This window comes from Mustela nivalis (assembly GCF_964662115.1).
Source record: "Mustela nivalis genome assembly, chromosome: 17".
Lineage (NCBI taxonomy): Eukaryota > Metazoa > Chordata > Mammalia > Carnivora > Mustelidae > Mustela > Mustela nivalis.
In genome coordinates, this window is record NC_139036.1 from 57,414,814 (window position 1) to 57,434,311 (window position 19,498).

Sequence of the window (19,498 nt, forward strand, 5' to 3'; positions counted from 1 at the left end):
GTCTAATTTGAATCAAATAAATATTTTCTCCTGTATCTTCTTTCAGGGGATTTACAGTTTTCATTCTTACATTTGGGCCTTTTTTTTTTTTTTTTTTTAAAGATTGTATTTATTTATTTATTTATTTATTTATTTGACAGACAGAGATCACAAGTAGGCAGAGAGGCAGGCAGAGAGAGAACAGAGGAAGCAGGCTCCCCACTGAGCAGAGAGCCTGATGCAGGGGCTCAATCCTAGGACCCTGAGATCATGACCTGAGCCGAAGGCAGAGGCTTTAACCCACTGAGCCACCCAGGCGTTGGGCTGTTTTTTAAAACAGCTTTATTGAGATATAGTTCACACACCACACAATTCACCTATTTAAAGTGTACTATCCAATGGTTTTCCAGTATATTCACAGTTATGTAACTATTCAGCACTAATTTTAGGACATTTTCATTATCCCAACAAGAAACCCATTAGCAGTCCCCCCCCAACCCCCTCCCCCAAGACACTCGCTAATCTACTTTCTGTCTCAGAGGATTTGCCTCTCACGGACATTCAGGATTATACAACGTATAGCATTTTGCTTCTGGCTTCTTTCACTTGACATTAATATTTCAAGGTTCATCCACGGTGAAGCAAATACCAATACTTCAGTCCCTGTTGTTGCCAAATAATGTTCCATTGTGTGGACTTATCACATTTTATCAACTGTTCCATTTGCTAGTTGATGGACATCTGGGTTATTTCCGCCTTTTAGCTATTATGAAAAATGCTACTGTGAACACTGATGTACACACATTTTTTCCCATTTTTTTCTTGGGTGTATATATACCTAGAAGTGGAATTAACTGAGTCATTTAAGGAACAGTCAAACCATTTTCCAAAACAACTGCACTATTTTACATTTCTGCCCACAGGGTGCCGGAGTTTCAGTTTCTCTACATCCTCATTAAACTTGTTATTAGTCGTTATACTGACTACAGCCATCCTGCGGGGTGTGAAGCAGCAACTAATTAGCATTGCATTTCCCTAATGGCTAAGGAGAGTGAGCATCTTTTCATGTGTTTATTGTACATGTGTGTACCTTTTTGGTCTATTCAGGACCATTGTTCCTTTTCTAGTTGGGTTGTCTTTTTCTTATTGAATTGTACAAGTTCTTTATATATTCTTGATACAGATCCCTTATCATATATATGATTTACTAATATTTTCTCCCGTCCTGTGACTTGTATTTTCATTCTGTGATCCATTCCGAGTTAATTCTTGGTGATATGAAGGAAGAGTTTAAGTTTTGTTTTGTTTTTTTGCTTGTTATTATCCAAATGTCCCAGCACCATTTGGCAGGGGGCGGGGGCTTATTCTTTTCCTCTTGAAATGCCTTGGTACTTTTTTTTTTTTTAATAAGGTTTTATTTATGGGGCACCTAGATGGCTCAGTCAGTTAGGCATCTGCCTTCAACTCAGGTCATGATCCCGGGGTCCTGGGATCAAGCCCCGCTTTGGGCTCCCTGCTCAATGGGGACCCTGCCTCTCTGTCTACCACTCTCCTGCTTATTCCCTCTCTGTCAAATAAATAAATAAATAAATAAAATCTTAAAAAAAAAAAACATGGCTGGTCAATTTCTTTTAAAAAACATCTGTTGGGATTTTGACTCAATTTTTAGCTCAATTTGAAGAACACTGGCATCTTGATAATATTGACTTTTCCAATATGAAATGTTTAATTACTTAATCTTTCTAAACTTCTTTAAAGCTTCAATCTCAGCAATATTTTACAATTTTCACTCTTATAAAATCTTCAGTCTTACAAGTCTTATACTTCTTATGTTAAATTTATTCTAAGAATTTTATTCTTTTTGATGCTATTGGGAATGAACTGCTTTCTTAATTTAATTTTCAGATTATTGCTTGTATGTAAAAATAGAATTGCTTTTTGTATGTTGATCTTGGATGTGCAAACTTCTGAACTCATCTATTAATTGTAGTGGTATTTTTGTGGAATCCTTGGTGTTTTCTACACATAGGGTCATGTCATCAGTGAATAGACAGTTTTACTTCTTTCCTTATAATTTGGATACTTTTTTTTTTAAGATTTTATTTATTTATTTGGCAGAGACACACAGTGAGAGAGGGAACACAAGCAGGGAGAGTGGGAGAGGGAGGATCAGGCTTCCCAAGGAGCAGGGAGCCCGATGCGGGGCTTGATTCCAGGACGGTGGGATCACGACCTGAGCTGAAGGCAGATGCTTAATGACTGAGCCACCCAGGCGCCCCTAATCTGGATACCTTAAAGATATATTTTTTAAATGTGTATGTGTGTTTGTTTATTTTGCCATACTAGACAGAGTCTCCCATCAACACTGAATGGCAAAAGCAGACATCCTTCCCTTGTTCCGGATCTGAGCAGGAAAGCATTCTGTATTTCACTGTTAAGTATTACTAGCCAGGCTTTTCACAGATGCCCTTTATCAGGCTGAGGAAGTTCCCTCTATGCCTAGTTTGCTGAGTGTTCTTCATCTTGGAAAGGCTGGATTTGTCAAATGTTTTGTCTACATGTATTGAAATAAACATGTGGTTTTCTTCTTTATTCTACTAAAATAATACATTTATATTTGATTGCTATTAATCATTGTCACGTAAAATATTAACATTGATTTCAGACATCAAACCAACCCTGCATTCTCAGGATATATTCCTCTTGGTTATGGTATAGTCTGTATCCTTAGTTCTCTCTGTATGCCTGCATTCTACCTCTGATATAGATGATAAGCACTGAAATTCTGGAAGGAGCATAATTTTTAAATAATGATGTTTAAAGGTCATATATTTTAGATTAAAAAACTGTTTTCAGGGGCGCCTGGGTGGCTCAGTGGGTTAAAGCCTCTGCCTTCGGCTCAGGTCATGATCCCAGGGTCCTGGGATCGAGCCCCACATCGGGCTCTCTGCTCAGCAGGGAGCCTGCTTCCTCCTCTCTCTGACTCCCTCTCTACCTACTTGTAATCTCTGTCTGTCAAATAAATAAATAAAATTTAAAAAAAAAAACTGTTTTCATAGCATAAGCACTCTTTCAGCAACTAAAACCTTGAGCTTAGCACCTATTTTGTAAGAATAATTAGTTAGAATAGGAAATCACTATAATTGTTAAGTTTTATGTGTCAGCTTGGCTTGGCTATGGTGCCTAGTTGTTTGTCCAAACATTAATCTAGATGTTGCTGTGAGGGTATTTTGTAGACGTGATTAACATCTATAATTAGTTGACTTTAAGTAAAAGAGATTACCCTTGATAATGTGGGTGGGCTTCATCTAATCAGTTGAAGACTGTAAGAGCAAAAACTGAAGTTCCCCAGAAAATAAGGAATTTTCTGTCTTAAGACTCTAACATAGAAATCCTGCCCGAGTTTCCAGTCTGCCAGCTTGCTCTACAGATTTCAGATTCAAGACTACATCAACTCTTGTCTGAATTTCCAGCTTGCTTGCGGGCTCTAAATATTTTAGACTTGCCAGCCCCCACAATCACAGGAGCCAATTCCTTAAAATAAATCTTTTTATTTTAAGGAATGTATATTCCTTAAAATAAGGAGTAGACATTTTATTTTATTTTATTTTAAGGAATATACATTTTTTTATTTTAAGGAATATACATATATTTTTATTTTTTATTTTTAGGAATATACAAATATTTTGTTTTTTTTTAAGGAATATACATATATTTTAAAAGTATTTTTAAAGGGAGTATTTATTTTAAGGAATATACATGTATTTTTTAAATATACATATATCTCCTCTTGATTCTATCTCTTGGAGAATCCTAAATGATTCTGCCACCAAAGAGCTTGAATTGTTCATATGAACAGCCTGTATTAATATTCCCTTCTGTGACTCATATTCTGACTTACAACGTTGATCTGAGAGCTATCTTGCTGCTTGCCACAGGGATCGGAGCACTGAGCTCAAGGATCAGAATCTACAACTGGAGCACAGCCAGTGCTCAATAACGCACACTGAAGGTAACCCAGAAAGAGGAAAGAGATGCTAAGGAACCAAAGAACAGAACCGCCATTGTGGAAGGAAACCAAAGGCCCTAAATCTGAGGACAAAATCAGGAAGTGAAAGAAATCAGTCTGTTAACGATGACGTGAGATACAAATGAAGCAAAAATATTAGACGTTTGAAGAGGTGGGTGCCTGGGTGGCTCAGTAGGTTCAGCATCTCTCAAATCAATAAAATCTTAAAACAAAACAAAACAAAAAACAGAAGTACTACATTTTAAGTGTTTAAAAAATAATACTAGCATTTGAGGGGCGCCTGGGTGGCTCGCTCAGTTAAGTGATGGACTCTTGATTTCAGCCCAGGTCATGACCTCATGGTCATGAGATGGAGCCACATCGGGCTCTGTGCTGGGCACGGAGCCTGCTTAAGATTCTCTTTCCCCGGGGCGCCTGGGTGGCTCAATGGGTTAAGCCGCTGCCTTCGGCTCAGGTCATGATCTCAGGGTCCTGGGATCGAGTCCCGCATCAGGCTCTCTGCTCAGCAGGGAGCCTGTTTCCTCCTCTCTCTCTCTGCCTGCCTCTCTGCCTACTTGTGATCTCTGTCTGTCAAATAAATAAATAAAATCTTAAAAAAAAAAAAAAAAAAGATTCTCTTTCCCCTTCTCCCTGTGCCCCTCCTCTCAATGCATGTGCATGTGCCCCTGCTCTCTCTCAAAAAAAAAAAAAAAAAAAAAAAGAGGGGTGCCTGGGTGGCTCAGTAGGTTAAGCCTCTGCTCTCGGCTCACGTCATGATCTCAGGGTCCTGGAATCGAACCCTGCATAGGGCTCTCTGCTTGGCGGGGAGCCTGCTTCCTCCTCTCTCTCTGCCTGCCTCTCTACCTCCTTGTACTCTCTGTCTGTCAAAAAAATAAAAAAAAAAGAATACTAGCATTTGAACTCTTGATCTTGATGACTTAAGCATTAAATGGAGCAATATTTACTTTTTTTATGGTATTAAATGTATTTGGTATGAATTTCAGGAACTTAATTTTGATGTATCAGTCAAACTGTGCCAAAACCAAACAATTCTTTATTCTGCAGTGAGTTCCAGATTTTTAAGTCCTTGGTTTCAAAACTGATGTTCCTAAGAGCTAAGAGAAGCTTTTATAACTATTTAATGGACAAAGACATTACCCGTGCTTTAAAACCTGCTCCTACCATAGGACAGATCTGTGTGACAAGCATAGAGGTTTTCCAGTATAACAAAAATTTGGAGGATAAGGATGCTACCTGCTCAGGACTCTACCATTCTGAATTTTTTTTTTTTTTTAAAGATTATTTATTTATTTATTTATTTGAGAGAGAGACAGTGAGAGAGAGCATGAGCGAAGAGAAGGTCAGAGAGAGAAGCAGACTCCCCGTGGAGCTGGGAGTCCGATGCGGGACTCGATCCCCAGACTCCAGGATCATGACCTGAGCCGAAGGCAGTCGTCCAACCAACTGAGCCACCCAGGCGTCCCCATTCTGAATTTTTATAACAAGTTTAGCTCTTAACAACCTGAGCAAAATGAATTACTCTTGTTTTTCAATTTACTCAAATACGTAGAAGGAAATAAACTAGATTCATTGTAATTCATTCACTAAATTACAATGAATTAAATTGTCTTTATAGAATATGCCCATTTCTTGCTAGATAGAGAAAACAGGCCTACTGACTTTTATCCATGTGGATACCCCTTTCAAAAGATGAGCGAGCAGGGCGCCTGGGTGGCTCAGTTGGTTAAACAACTGCCTTCAGCTCAGGTCATGATCCCAGAGTCCTGGGATCAAGTCCCACTCCAGGCTCCCTTCTTGGTGGGGAGTCTGCTTCTCCCTCTGACTCTCTGCCTTCTCATGCTCTCTCTCTTTCAAATAAATAAATAAAATCTTAAAAATTAAAAAAAAAAAAAGATGAGTATGCATGCATAAAAACAACCACCTCAGCAAAGCCACACCTTTGCTAAACAAATGATTATGGGCGTGTAAAGAAGCAAAGATCTGGGAGAAGGACTGATATGCATGCATAGCTTCTGTCTCAAAAATGACAAAGATACCACCACATGCAGAACAGTGCTATAAATAGCTTTCTATGCTAATGCCGAAACATTATATAGAAATGAGCTCCCACCATGCTTTGTTATTTAAATGACTAATAATCATGTATTTATTAACAAAGCTAAATATCACCGAAGAACACATGTATAACATTAATCATTGCTGCACTATTTACAACAGCAAAAAATTGAAAAAAGAAACCCTCCCAAATATTCACCAACAGAAGACTATGTTAAGGGGCACCTGGGTGGCTCAGTCATTAAGGGTCTGCCTTCAGCTCAGGTCATGATATCAGGGTCCTGGGATCGAGCCCCATGTCGGGCTCCCGGCTCAGCAGGAAGCCTGCTTCTCCATCTCCCGCTTCCCCTGCTTGTGTTCCCTCTCTCTCACGGTCTCTGTCAAATAAATAAATAAAATCTTTAAAAAAAAAAAAAAAGAACAAAGGTATTCTCTAATATCAAAATAATATAAAAAGATCTTCAAAATCTCTAAAAGTGGGGAAAAAAAGGGATGCCTGGCTGGTTCAGTCAGTACAGCATGTGACTCTTGATCTCAGAGTTGTGAGTTCAAGCCCCAATATTGGGCATAGAGATTACATTAAAATGTAAAATCTTTTTTAAAGAGTAGAAAAAAGATGTAGAACAGTTTAAATAGCATGCTATGCTTGTTCCTGCACAAGAAAATTCAAGAATTCCAAAGAAACCAAAAGTGGTTACACCAGGATGGGAGGGGTATGGGGAGAAACTGGGTGAATGAAATGTAAAGTGAGAACGAGATTTTCACTGTCTGACTTTTCATTCTATTAAACTTTGAAACATGGAGGCGCCTGGGTCATTCAGTCAGTTAAACGTCCAATTCTTGATTTTGGCTCAGGTCACGATCTCTAGGTCGTCGGATCGAGTCCTGCCTCTGGCTCCACTCAGAGTTTATTGGGGATTCTTCCTCTCCCTCTATCCCCCGTGCCACCACTCACGTTCTTCCTCTAAATAAATAGATAAAATTTTTAAAAATTGAAAAAAAAAAACTTTGAATCATGTAACTTATATTACTTATTGAAAAACGAAATCTTTTTTTTTTAAATAGGCTCCACACCCAGAGTGGAACCCAAAGTGGGGCTTGAACTCATGACCCTGAGATCAAGACCTGAGCTGAGATCAAGAGTCAGACAAGTAACTGACTGAGCGACCCAGGGGCCTCCCCCAAAATAACTGTAAACGATTTAGGCTATTTTATTTCCACCCATCTCTAAAAAAAAAAGAAAGAAAGAAAGAAAGAAAGAAACCTAAGTTTCAACATGAAATCTACTGTTCTCAATAATTTCTAAATATTTCCAGTTCAATGAGCCTCAGAAATGTAAAAATACAAAAGGAGGAAAGAAGCTGTGCTGGGCCCTTTGGCCATCACAACAGGGACGGATGACAGAGCTGCTTTTTGAAACTGCCACAGACAGCAGAGTTTGAGACTTTCCAGAGAGCCAGAGGTCTCAGCTGAGCTGGTCCCCTGAAGAAAGCAGGCAGTGCTATTTGCTTTGTTCTATCAGTACTGGAGACAGGAAGACCTCAAAATCAACCCAGTCTGATTCCTCGGCAAGGACAGGCCTTTGAGTTTCTCTCCGTCTTGACGCCGAACAGCCTCCTTTCCACAAATCGTCACAAGTTTAAGTCCTCATGAAAGGCAGAGGCTGATGGCTTAGAGAGAAGAGCACGAACTGGGTGACCCTGGCCATCCTAATCTGTTTCTCTGGACTTCCATTTTCTTACTACTGGTGAGATGAGCGGAGCTGGGGCCAAATTCTCTCAAAGGTTCCTTTCAGGTCTGCAATACTACTATCCTACAAAAAGGTCAATTTAAAGATCAGATGAAGGGTAGGAGACGCCTCCAGACGAGCGCGTACACAAGTTCATGGAAATTCTCAAGTACAAAAAGATTTGCTGACTGGCACCTGAATGTTCTGATTCTTACTTTTCTTTCTTTTTTTTTTTTTTTTTTTTTTAAAGATTTTATTTATTTATTTGACAGAGAGAAATCACAAGTAGACTGAGAGGCAGGCTGAGAGAGAGAGGGAAGCAGGCTCCCTGCTGAGCAGAGAGCCCGATACGGGACTCGATCCCAGGACCCTGAGATCATGACCTGAGCCGAAGGCAGCGGCTTAACCCACTGAGCCACCCAGGTGCCCCTGATTCTTACTTTTCTAAAGAAGATTTTATTTATTTGTTTGAGAGAGAGAGGAACCAGTGGGCGTGGGGAGGGGGGGTGGCAGAGGGAGAAGGAGAAGCAGACTCCCTGCCCAGCAGGGAGCCCAGTCATGACCTGAGCAGAAGGCAGACGCCTAACCAACTGAGCCACCCAGGTGCCCCTGATTCTTATTTTTTCTGCTTTATCTTCAACATAAATAATGCAGTCCCCTTGCTGTAAAGACTTCTCATTTACATAACTTCCAAATGGAAATGATTTAGAACTCGTTAATGCTTTTAAAACACGGATGGAGTGAAGAGAATGATTTCAGACTGCCAGCCCTGAGTGTGTTGGTTAAGAAAAGTTGGAGTTTGGTCTTTTGATCCTTTTATGATCATCCAAGACTCATATCACTATCCGTTGGGAAACAGCCTTCTAGAGATTTACCTATGCTAATTCCCACACATGAAGGGAGGGTGAATCCTTTTACGAGACTGCGAACACCACCAAAATCTCTAAGCTCAGCAAAACATGCTCCATATTCTGATCGATAAAAACTAAGTGATTTCGGGGGGGGGGGCATCCACAAATCCTGTGCATATTTTTGTCTATTAGAAAGCAAAGTGCATGCTTTTTTTGCCATTGATTTCATATAGTCATAATCAGCTCGAGTTTTATTAAAACGCTAAAGATCGGCAGCTTTATCCTAGACTGTTTTTAAACAGCTCTTAATCCTATTCATCTCGGCAAGGATTCATGCTTTGGCACAAAAGCATGGGGAAACACAGCTCTCGCAGACAGTCTGCAGGGTGCAGGGCCACTGTCTGGTCCCTGCTTCCACCTGGCACAGACCGGACACACTGCTGGGAAAACAGCTCATCTCATTAGCATGTCTTTATTCTAAGGCTCCAATTCTGACACCTCTCCAAGATCACCCACATCCTCCTCAGGTCTCAGGCCAAAGAGAAGATGGTAGCCACCGGTCCCCCAGAAGTCTGGAGAAAAGCAATGAAAAATAAAGAGCATAGACTTGGGTCAGGCACCAGAGTCCAGACTTGGCCGGGGCTCAATCCACTTGCGATCCTCTCTACCTCGCTGTCAAATCCTCCTCCACCTCCCATGGTTATGCCACAACCCAGAGGCTGGACACACGTATCTGTTTAATGATTCTGGAAACAAACGGAATACTTCACTACATTTTAAAGACCTGTGCCCTGTCCCCAGGCCATCCCCATTCCAAAAACCAGGTCTGCCGCTACTCTGGCAAAGGGACACCCGGCGCAGTCTGCTACTCAGATTCCCAAACACTGCTGTTTAACACTTCTTTCGGCTTGTGACAGCCTCTGGAAAAGCGCAGCCCTGCAAACGCATGCTGGGCCTCCTCCATCCTGCAGCAGGCAATGGAAGCTTCGTCCTGAGAAACCTACTTCCAACCTGCGCCCCTGTCTCCCTTTCCAGAGGCCTGGACGCGCGGACCCCGGCCGGTCCCCGGCCGCCACCGCCCCCCCGCCCCCGCCCGCCCCAGCACAGGCGCCCGTGCCGAATGCCGGACCCGCTTCCCCAAGCCTCCAGCTCCCGAGGGGACAGGGCGCAGCGGGCGCGGACAAGGGCCCCGCCGGGGCCGCGGGCACCCCGCCCCTCGGGAGCCGCAGTCCCCCCGCACGCGTGTGTCTGTCGCCGGGCGCACGGCCTGCAGGCCCCTTCGCATTTGGGGGCGACCCGGCCGGCAGGCCACCGCGGCCACCCCGCCAAGGGCCCCTCCGCACCGGCCCGCAGACCTCCCGCCCCCGGCCCCGGGGCGCGCCCGGCCCGCCGGCCCTCACCGGACTTGGGCGGGTAGCGGTACACGGAATTGGACGGGATGTCCACCTCCTCCACGCCCGCGTGCTGCCGGCTGGTCAGGGCCCCCATGGCGCTGCGCCCGCGCCGCCCTCGCGCCTCACCGCGGCCGCTCGCCCGGCTCGCGGTGCGGGGGTCGGCGGCCCGCCTCGGCGCTGCGGCTCTGGCGGCGGGGAGCCCCCGGCGCGCCGCGCACCATCCTCCGCCGGGCCCCGCGGCGGCGCCTCTGCCGAGGGGGGCTGCGGGCTGGGGCCGGGGGCGCCGCCGCCGCCGCCGCCGCCGCCTCAGGCCGCGTGATGTCAGCGACCGCTCGCGCGCGGGGCCCGCGGCGGCCGCGGCCAATGGCGGGGCGGGGCGGGGCGTCGGCGGCGCGCCAGCCAATGGGCGGCGGGATGCGGCGGGAGCGGCGGCGGTCCGGGCGCGGGGAGCCGGCTGGGCGCTCGAGGCTCCCGGCGCCGGCCGGGGGTTCTGCGGCCTGCGGGTCGCACGACAGTCCATCCCGGAGCCCGTCGCCCTTCTGCCAGACCCCCGAAGGCGGTGCGCGGCTGTCCGGCGGAGGGGAGGCTGCTCCGGCTCCGCCCCTGGCATCCGCGAGCCCGCAGAGGGGCGCCGCCAACCCCCGGCCCCCAGTCCCGGGCCCCAGCCGTGGCGGTCCGAGTGCGTTCCGAGCAGAGAACTGCGTGGCGTGCGCGTCTCTCTCGTCCCCAGCGCCTCTGCCCCAAAGTACCCTGCTGATCCCATCTCCCAGGGGGCGGGGAGATGACCCAAGGCTGGTGACCCGCGCTAGGAAGATGTCGCCATCCCTCTCACGTAGCTCCTTTCCGAGCGCCGAGCTCTATCCACGCACCCTGTTTTTGGGTCCCTGAGGCGGCTCCTGTAACTCTGAAGTTTGGAGCGCATCAGCCCAAGATAAGATCAAGACATCCAACCTCTGATTGCATCTTTTGGAAACTTCGGAGGCCTGCGTGCGGAGAGTCAGCGCAGGGGAACGCGAGCAGGGTCAGGCAGAACACGGGGCCCCTCTTGATGAAAACACATGAGACAGTGGGAGGCTTGGACGGGCAGAAGGCGTCATTCCAAAGCTTAATTATAGACACCTGTATTTTAAACCATTTATTTTATTTGTGGGTCTGGTGGGGTTTTTTTCTGAGAGGGTGGACTGCTCAGCAGAAATTTCAACTGCTAGAACATGACTTCAACAACTTTTCACCATGTTTGAAATACAGTCTGTGGCGTGTGCAGTTCCCTTGATTAGGTTCATAAAGACTTTTTACAGAGTCTAGCTCTTTCCTGATTATATTTTGCAGTTTTCATTGCCGTCTTTTCAACAGCACCCAACAGACCTGCTGCTAAAGGTAGGGAAGCCTAGTTGCCTTGGTTTTCTCCCTAGACCCCAGGACGGCAGGAACACGCTGCTGTTTTATATTGACTGATTAAGAATGGCTCGAGTTAGGGGCGCCTGGGTGGCTCAGGTCATGATCCCAGAGTCCTGGGATCGAGCCCCACATCAGGCTCTCTACTTGGCAGGGAGCCTGCTTCCTCCTCTCTCTCTCTGCCTGCCTCTCTCTCTACTTGTGATCTCTGTCTGTCAAATAAATAAATAAAATCTTAAAAAAAAAAAAGAGAGAGAGAGAGAGAATGGCTCGAGTTACAGGTCAAGTCCCTGACCCGGACAAGCTGGTGGGAACCCATCTTCCCAGCACCGGGCAGAGTTCAGAGCCCTCCCCTCCAGCCCCTGGCCCTAATCACTAGAAGGCTTCCAGACATTTCTCTGGGAAGGAATTGATGTCCTTCTTGATACTCCTTTCCCCACATGCAGGTCCTACCTTCTAGTAACAATAAGGTAAACTACCAATCACGAAGAATCTAGAACAGCAGAGGCCTTCAGCACATTGCAGAGTAAAATGTTGCCTTATCATCCTGGGCTCCTTCAGAAACCTTTGTTCTTCCTGCCCTCAACATCCTGCATCATCCTCCTTATGGGTTCCTCCGGCACCTGAGGGTCTCAGTCAGAGCTCAGCGGGGATGTGGTTCAATAGGGCAGCTCAGTTCTGTTGTTTGCGAGGATCTATTCCGGCCCCAACTCAGTCTGCTTTGAGGCTGGGAAACGGGTTCATTTCTCATCTTAGATAACACTGTGCAAGCCTGTAACTTGTTTCCTCCTCCCACGAATGAGTCAGGAATCCAACGCTTGGGATAGGAGAAGAAAACAAAGCACGGCACAATAATATCAGTGGACATTTATTGTCCACTCTCTCTGCCAGGCCCTATTTTGAACACTTTTACATATTAAAGCATTCATCCAAAGAGCATGTGACTCAGGGCTTCTGAGTTCAAGCCCCATGTCTGATGTAGAGATTACTTAAATTCTTTTTGTTTTTTAAGATTTTATTTATTTAGGGGCACCTGGGTGGCTCAGTGGGTTAAGCCTCTGCCTTCCACTCAGGTCATGATCTCAGGGTCCTAGGATCGAGCCCTGCGTTGGGCTTTCTGCTCATCGGGGAGCCTGCATCCCCCCCGCGTCTGCCTCTCTACCTACTTGTGATCTCTCTGTCAAATAAATAAATAAAATCGTTTAAAAAATGTATTTATTTACTAGTCAGAGAGAGAGAGAGGGCACAAGCAGGGGGAGCAGCAGGCAGAGGGAGAAGCAGGCTCCCCACTGAGCAGGGATCCCAGGACCCCCCCAGATCATGACCTGAGCCAAAGGAAGACTACTTCCCAACTGAGCCACCCAGGTACCACTTTTCTTATTATTTCTTTTTAACTGAGCCTTGATTCACTCTAGTTCTTCATAAGAAGAAGGCCAGGTTATTTTATTTTATTAAGAATTTATCTTTAGGGATGCCTGTGTGGCTCAGTCATTTAAACGTCTGCATTGGGCCCAGGTCATGATCCTGGGGTCCTGGGATGAGCCCCACATCTGTCTCATTACTCAGCAGGGAGCCTGTTTCTCCCTCTTTATCTGCCCTTCCTCACCCCCCCACCACCGGGCTTGTGCTTCCTCTCCCTCTATCTCAAATAAATAAATAATCTTTAAAAGAAATAAAAGGAAAAAGTAATTGATTGCTTGATTAATTAATTAATTAATTAAAGAGAAGCAGTAGGGGTGTCTGCCTGGCTTAGTTGGTAGAGCATGCAACTCTTTTTTTTTTTTTTTAAAGATTTTATTTATTTATTTGACAGACAGAGATCACAAGTAGGCAGAGAGGCAGGCAGAGAGAGAGGAAGGGAAGCAGGCTCCCTGCTGAGCAGAGAGCCCGATGAGGGGCTCCATACCAGGACCGGATCACGACCTGAGCTGAAGGCAGAGGCTTTAACCCAATGAGCCAACCAGGCGCCCCGAGCATGCAACTCTTGATCTCAAGGTTATGAATTCAAGCCCGATTTGGGTGTGGAATCTACTCCAAAAAAAAAAAAAAAAAAAATCTTTTTAATTAATTAAAAAAAAACAAAAACAAAAGAAGTGATAACCAGCCATCTAGGCTCATGAGGCAGAAAAGAAAGAGACAGGGGATAGTTTGGAGAAAATTGTAGCTCAAAGAGACTTTCTGGGAATGGAGTTCAAGTCCCACTTTCTACAATGTAATCACACAGTGTTGTTTGGGAAAAGAGAGCTTCAGGGGCTCCTGGGTGGCTCAGTGGGCTAAAGCCTCTGCCTTCTGCTCGGGTCATGATCCCAGGGTCCTGGGATTGAGCCCCACATCAGGCTCTCTCCTTAGCAGGGAGCCTGCTTCCTTCTCTCTCTCTGCCTGCCTCTCTGCCTCCTTGTGATTTCTGTCTGTCAAATAAATAAATAAATCTTTAAAAAAAAAAAAAAAGAGAGAGAGAGAGAGAGAGAGAGCTTCAGCCAGTGCCCAGGGCAAAGAAGAGATAGGCAACCAAGCCTTGGAGGAGCCACCTCTGGGGGGCCAGTCCTGCGTTCCTCTCTGGTCCTTCCCTGGCGCCACTTGGCTCCCTCCCCAGAGATCTGGGCCAGGGAGAGGGCCCGAGGGAGAAGACGGCACAGACAAAGGAAAAATCCAGAAGCGATTGCCATCAAGAGAGCCATAAAAATGCTTTTAACTTGAATATATGGTCTGTTGAGGGGTGGCACCACGTGCGGGAGGAAATAACATGCAAATACGAGGCATCCTTTGTGTAAATAGCCTCACAGCATCCTCTCCATTTGCATGCTACACTGGCAGCCCTGGCGAGAATCTCTGCAGAGAACCCGGCGTTTAAGGGTCTCACAGGTTTCCTCTAAGCATCCACTCAAGGCTGGGAGGGAAGAGCTGCACGTTTTATCAGGTCCCAGTTCTTCTCAACCTTGGGTCTAAGGGAGAACGGAGAAGTGGCGGGGGAGGGGGACAGGGAGAGAAGCACAGGGAGTAGCAATTTTGAGGTCAACTCGCCCCTTTAGAGCTTTCAATTTTGTTCATTTGTGCTGTCCTGATTTCAGCTCAGACGTGCATTTTCCACCTTTGTGACACATCCACTCATTTGAAAGATTCTCACAGATTTCTGTAACAGGAAGGAGAGAGAGCCTGCAGGTGAAAAGCTGACAGATGCAGATCTGGGGGTAGCACAGCATTCCCAAGACAGCAGAGGAAAGGGGAGGATGATCCGGGCTGGGGCTAAGACAGGCCCCTTCTTTGCTGCTGCCTTGGCCCTTCTGTCCCTGATAGTGTGATAGGAAGATTATATCTCTGGCTGTTCTGAGTGAATGCAGGGTCTCTCCAAAAGACAGGGTCCAATCAGCAATACATGGCTCCTGATCCCTCTCTCAGTCCTTGGACCGTGGCTTCAGTGGATTAAAGCTAAAACGACCCGAAGAGAATTTCACATCCTACTCCAGATCCGTGGACCAGGCTGACGCCGACGGAGGGGTCTGATCCCAAATGCTTTCAGACCGTGCAGATGGTTCCTCGAGCAACCTAACACTCTCCGTTGAGGAAAATAACCTTGTCCATTAGGAAGCCAGCAATCAGGCTTTCATATTTTGCTTCTTGCCAAATGCGAATTCCTCATTGTTAATTTCCTCCTCAGCTGTGTGCCGCTAACAAAGGAGAACTGTTTGCTCGGCTGCAAACTTCAGCTGGGTCTCTAGCTTCTTAATTGACTTTTCCATGTAAGACCAAAATGAAAGGCGATGCTTGGGATGCCCTGCGTAGCTGAGCCCAGGGTGATGAGAGTAAGGTGCTAGGGTGCGTCGGCTTCAGGTGGCGCTCGTGCTCACGGCCAGGGGGGCGCCCCAACAGCCTCTCCCTCATTTTAGCCCCATTGTCTAGGCATCTGGCATCTGCAGAAATGAGGGACCTGGAACATGAATCCTATTCGAGCACTAGTTTTTTGTTTTGTTTTGTTTTTTAAAGATTTTATTTACTTATTTGACAGACAGAGATCACAAGCAGGCAGAGAGGCAGGCAGAGAGAGAGGAAGGGAAGCAGGATCCCTGTCGAGAAGAGAGCCCGACGCAGGGCTCGATCCCAGGACTCTGGGATCATAACCCGAGCCAAAGGCAGAGGCTTAACCCACTGAGCCACCCAGGCGCCCCTTGAGCACTAGTTTAAAAAAATTAGGAGAATCTGTTCTATTACACTTTATTTTAGTTTAGGTCCACTAAAGTGTTTTTTATTTATTTATTTATTTATTTATTTATTTTACTTTGAGAGAGAGGGAGGGAGATCACGAGTCGGGGGCAGAGGGAGAGGAACAAGCAGGCTCCCCACAGAGCAGGGAGCCCAATGAGGGGCTTGGGACCAGGACCCCGGGATCATGACCTGAGCTGAAGGCAGACGCTTCACAGACTGAGCCACCCAGAGCCCCGATTTCAGTTGACTTCCAGATCGTTCTATCAAATACTAGACCCTGTTAGCTTGTTTCAGTACGCTCACTTCTGCTTTTGATTTGGGGCTCAGCCCCACCTGGGGCTGCACATTCTGTGCAATGAAGACATTGTGAAAAGAACACACCACTAACATTTCAGCCCAGTATCCACTCTGCTGCCCCTTCTGCCCTTCTCGGGTAAACATACCAGGCAGGCAAAAAGCCCAGCGACCCGGAGAAACCAGAGTGTGAGAGAGGCAGCGAGGCAACAGCCCCTGTGCTCCTCTTTAACCAATGTTCAACTATGCAAAGGAAGAAAGTGAGAACGAATTCTTGCTCTTCTCCTAGAGTTTCTGGACCATGCATGTCCTGGCTGGAGCATTAGATCTGCAAGAAGCCTAAAGGTCATCTAGTCCCACCCCTGCTCCTGACAGATGAGGCAGCTGCAGCCTGGGGAGGGCAAGGGACTGGCCCAAGGCGTACAAATGCAGCATGGCTCAGAACTCAGGGATCCCAGGCTCCCTGTGCTGGGTCTTGCTAAGGGAAACCTGCACTGCTGGTTTGGTTTCTTTTTATTTTGGGGTAGGCTGTGGTAGGGCCAGTGTAAGAGGACAAATCAATCCAAGGGGAAAGCTCCGAAACCCAGCGCAAACCGTGCGCCTGCAGTGGGCGATAAACCGGGTTGCACGGATGTTGTCCACACCCACGCTCAAGTAGGAATAAGAAAACCCTGAGCTTCTCTCAGCGGCACTTCCCCCTCTACTCCTGGGAAACTGGAGCTGAGATCAGATCGTCACCTAACTCCTTGCAGGCACAGGAACCAAAGCGCGGATGAGAAGAAGGGAGCTAGAGCAGCCACGGAGGTCAGATCAGATTCTTAACAAGCAGGTTAAAAGTGCCCTATACACACCAGTGGTGTGTTTCTGCTAAAGCCTGAGTATGGGCTAAAGTCCACCCCAGGCCCAGGATTCAGTGACTTCATTTACAACAACATGTTTATTCCTGAGCTAATTCCTTGTTTACTTAAGTGATAACTATCATCCTCATTAGGGCACTTCAAAGACTCTGCGTTGAGCCTCCAGAGTAATAAACAGACACTGCCTACTGTTGTGGTTCTCACGGTACTGTTGGAAGCCCTAGATTTTTTTTATGCACCATTATATTGGTGCATAATATTGCTTAGTATTATTATATTGCTTAGTTATATACTGTTATCTTTTATATTACAAGATGAAATCTATGTATGAAAAGACGTCTGGCAATTTCATTAGCTTCCTCTCTGGTCTTCCTGCTTCTTGGTCCTGCTTCTAAAAATCACCTGTGGGGGGTAGGGGTGGGGTCGCCGGGTGGCTCAGTGGGTTATGTGTCTGCCTTCAACTTGGGTCATGATCTCAGGGTCCTGGGATCAAGCCCCAGGTCCAGCTCCCTGCTCAGCAGGGAGTCTGCCTCTCCCCCTCCCTTGCCCCCACCCCGGTTCTCTCTTATATGTATAGATAAAACCCTTTAAAAAATAAAAAATAGGGGCACCTGGGTGGCTCAGTGGGTTAAGCCGCTGCCTTCGGCTCAGGTCATGATCTCAGAGTCCTGGGATCAAGGCCCGCATCGGGCTCCCTGCTCAGCGCGGAGCCTGCTTCCCTCCCTCCCTCTCTGCCTGCCTCTCTGTCTACTTGTGATCTCTCTCTGTCAAATCAATAAATAAAATCTTTTAAAAAAAATAATAAATAAATAAATAAAAAAATAAAAATCACTCTTGGGTTAACTTTCCTGGTACGCTACTCCTTTGCCCATATACCTTCAGTAACTCCCTATTATCTAAGCAAGACAAGTGTTTTCCCCTGAGGTATTTCTTTCCTCTGCTTCCCATATAACCTACTTGTACCCCGAATGCAGCTCTCATTCCTGATCATGTGTTTGTTCATGGAAAACCTTTCTACGGGTGCCACTCTTGTGTGCAGAGATGAATCCCCCCCTCAGATGAAATCCCACCTCCTCCATGAAGCCCCCTCTGAGAACCCTGGCCCACCGCTGATTCTTCGTTCATAGAAGTCCCAGTGCATGAATAATTTTCTGTATAACTCATCTGATACTTACATGTAGGACAAGGTTCAAAACCCAGTTCTTCTGTTATTGTCTGTGTGCCCTGGGAACACCCTTGCATCTCCCTGAGCCTTACTTTCCTCCTCTATAAATGACGTGAGGATAGCACAGCGCTGTCTGGACGTTCAATTAGACAAGGTATAGAAAGGTATAGAAATCCTCCCTGAAATGCAACAGCTTCAGTCCCTGCACTCAAACAGACGGCCACCCCCAAATGGCCCTCTAGCTCCTAAAATCTGTTATCAGTCCTCTGTGGATCCCGGGGCTGGGGGTGTATCTGTGAGTCGCTACTGTTAACTTTGCACTCACCTGTCGTCTGCTAACTAGAAAGAAAGCTCATTGGGTTGGGGCCTGTTCTCTCCAGCTGATTGTTCAGGAATTTTGCCAACCAGTTGTTAAACTGTTGGTAGCTTGAAATTGGCCATAATGAGACTATTTAAAGCACAGAAACCAACAAATGCTGCCCATCAGGGCTTCACCCACGCCCTGAGCCAGTTTACCTGCCAACCTGGTCTTAGGTTTCTTTGAACGCACACCCCCAACCAAAGGACTGAATACATTGTTTTCCATATTTTTATTTTTATTTTATTTTATTTTCAGATTTTATTTATTTATTTGACAGAGAGAGAGAGAGAGAGAAGGAGGAAGAAGAGTAGCAAAGGAAGAGGCAAGGAGCCTGATGCCGGTCTTGATCCCAGGACCCCAGGATCACGACCCATGTCTAAGGCAGACGCTTAACCAACTGAGCCACCCAGGCGCCCCTGATCATTTTTTTTTAAGTTTTTTTTTGTTTTTTTTTTTAAGGAATCTCTACACCCAATGTGGAGCTCCAACTCACAACCCGGAGATCAAGAGTCGCTTGTTCTACCGACTGAGCCAGTCAGGTGCCCCAAAGAAGAACCATTTTTGTTTTGTTTTAAAGATTTTTATTTATTTCTTTCAGAGAGTGCTCAAGCACACGCTCACATGTATGTAGGGGGAGGACAAGGGGCAGAGGAGGGAGGGAGAGGGATCAGGGATCCAGTTTCAAGCTGACTCCCCGCTGAGCACCGAGCCTGAGCCCAAGCATTCGGGGTCTCGGGACCACCCCGCCCCCACCTGCCAAATCAGGACCTGACCTGGAATCAAGACTTGGTCGCTCAACCGACTGAGCCACCCAAGCACCCCAAGAATAATGATTTTTGCGCAATCACTCCATCCAAGCGCTTTTGAATGGATTATCTCACTGAATCTTTAAAACAACCCTAAGAGATAAGCAAAACTCAAGCTCCCTCAGGGAGATGGAGGCAGCAGGAACTTGCCTGAGGTTCATCTGAATCCAAAGCCCCGGTTCTTCCCCAGAACTTCAGACTGCCAGTCTCAGACCAGCTTCCATGGGAACGCAGTGCCAGGACTGCTGGTCCCTGAGCCGACAGAGTGGTTCCGACTGTTCAGTCTTCGATGGTGTCGGTAATAAGGGGCAATGATCGCGCGCATGTTCTAGCCCCACCTCTGCCTGGCCTCCCTGCGTATTTAATCTGCCTTCCTTATCCT

At 46.5% G+C, this 19,498-nt stretch overlaps 1 protein-coding gene across 5 annotated transcripts in view; it reads right to left on the reverse strand.

Moving 5' to 3' along the window:
* Window positions 1-10,252, reverse strand: part of RNF157 (ring finger protein 157) — an 80,569-nt gene extending 70,317 nt beyond the window's left edge. For all 5 annotated transcript variants that reach the window (XR_014304445.1, XM_082705229.1, XM_082705227.1 and 2 more), the window contains exon 1: window positions 10,045-10,252. Coding sequence is in view for 4 of the 5 variants with exons in the window: in XM_082705229.1 (XP_082561355.1) it covers window positions 10,045-10,132 (88 nt within the window). In the remaining variant the exon portion in view is untranslated. The remainder of the gene's footprint in view (window positions 1-10,044) is intronic.
* Window positions 10,253-19,498: the final 9,246 nt, after the last annotated feature.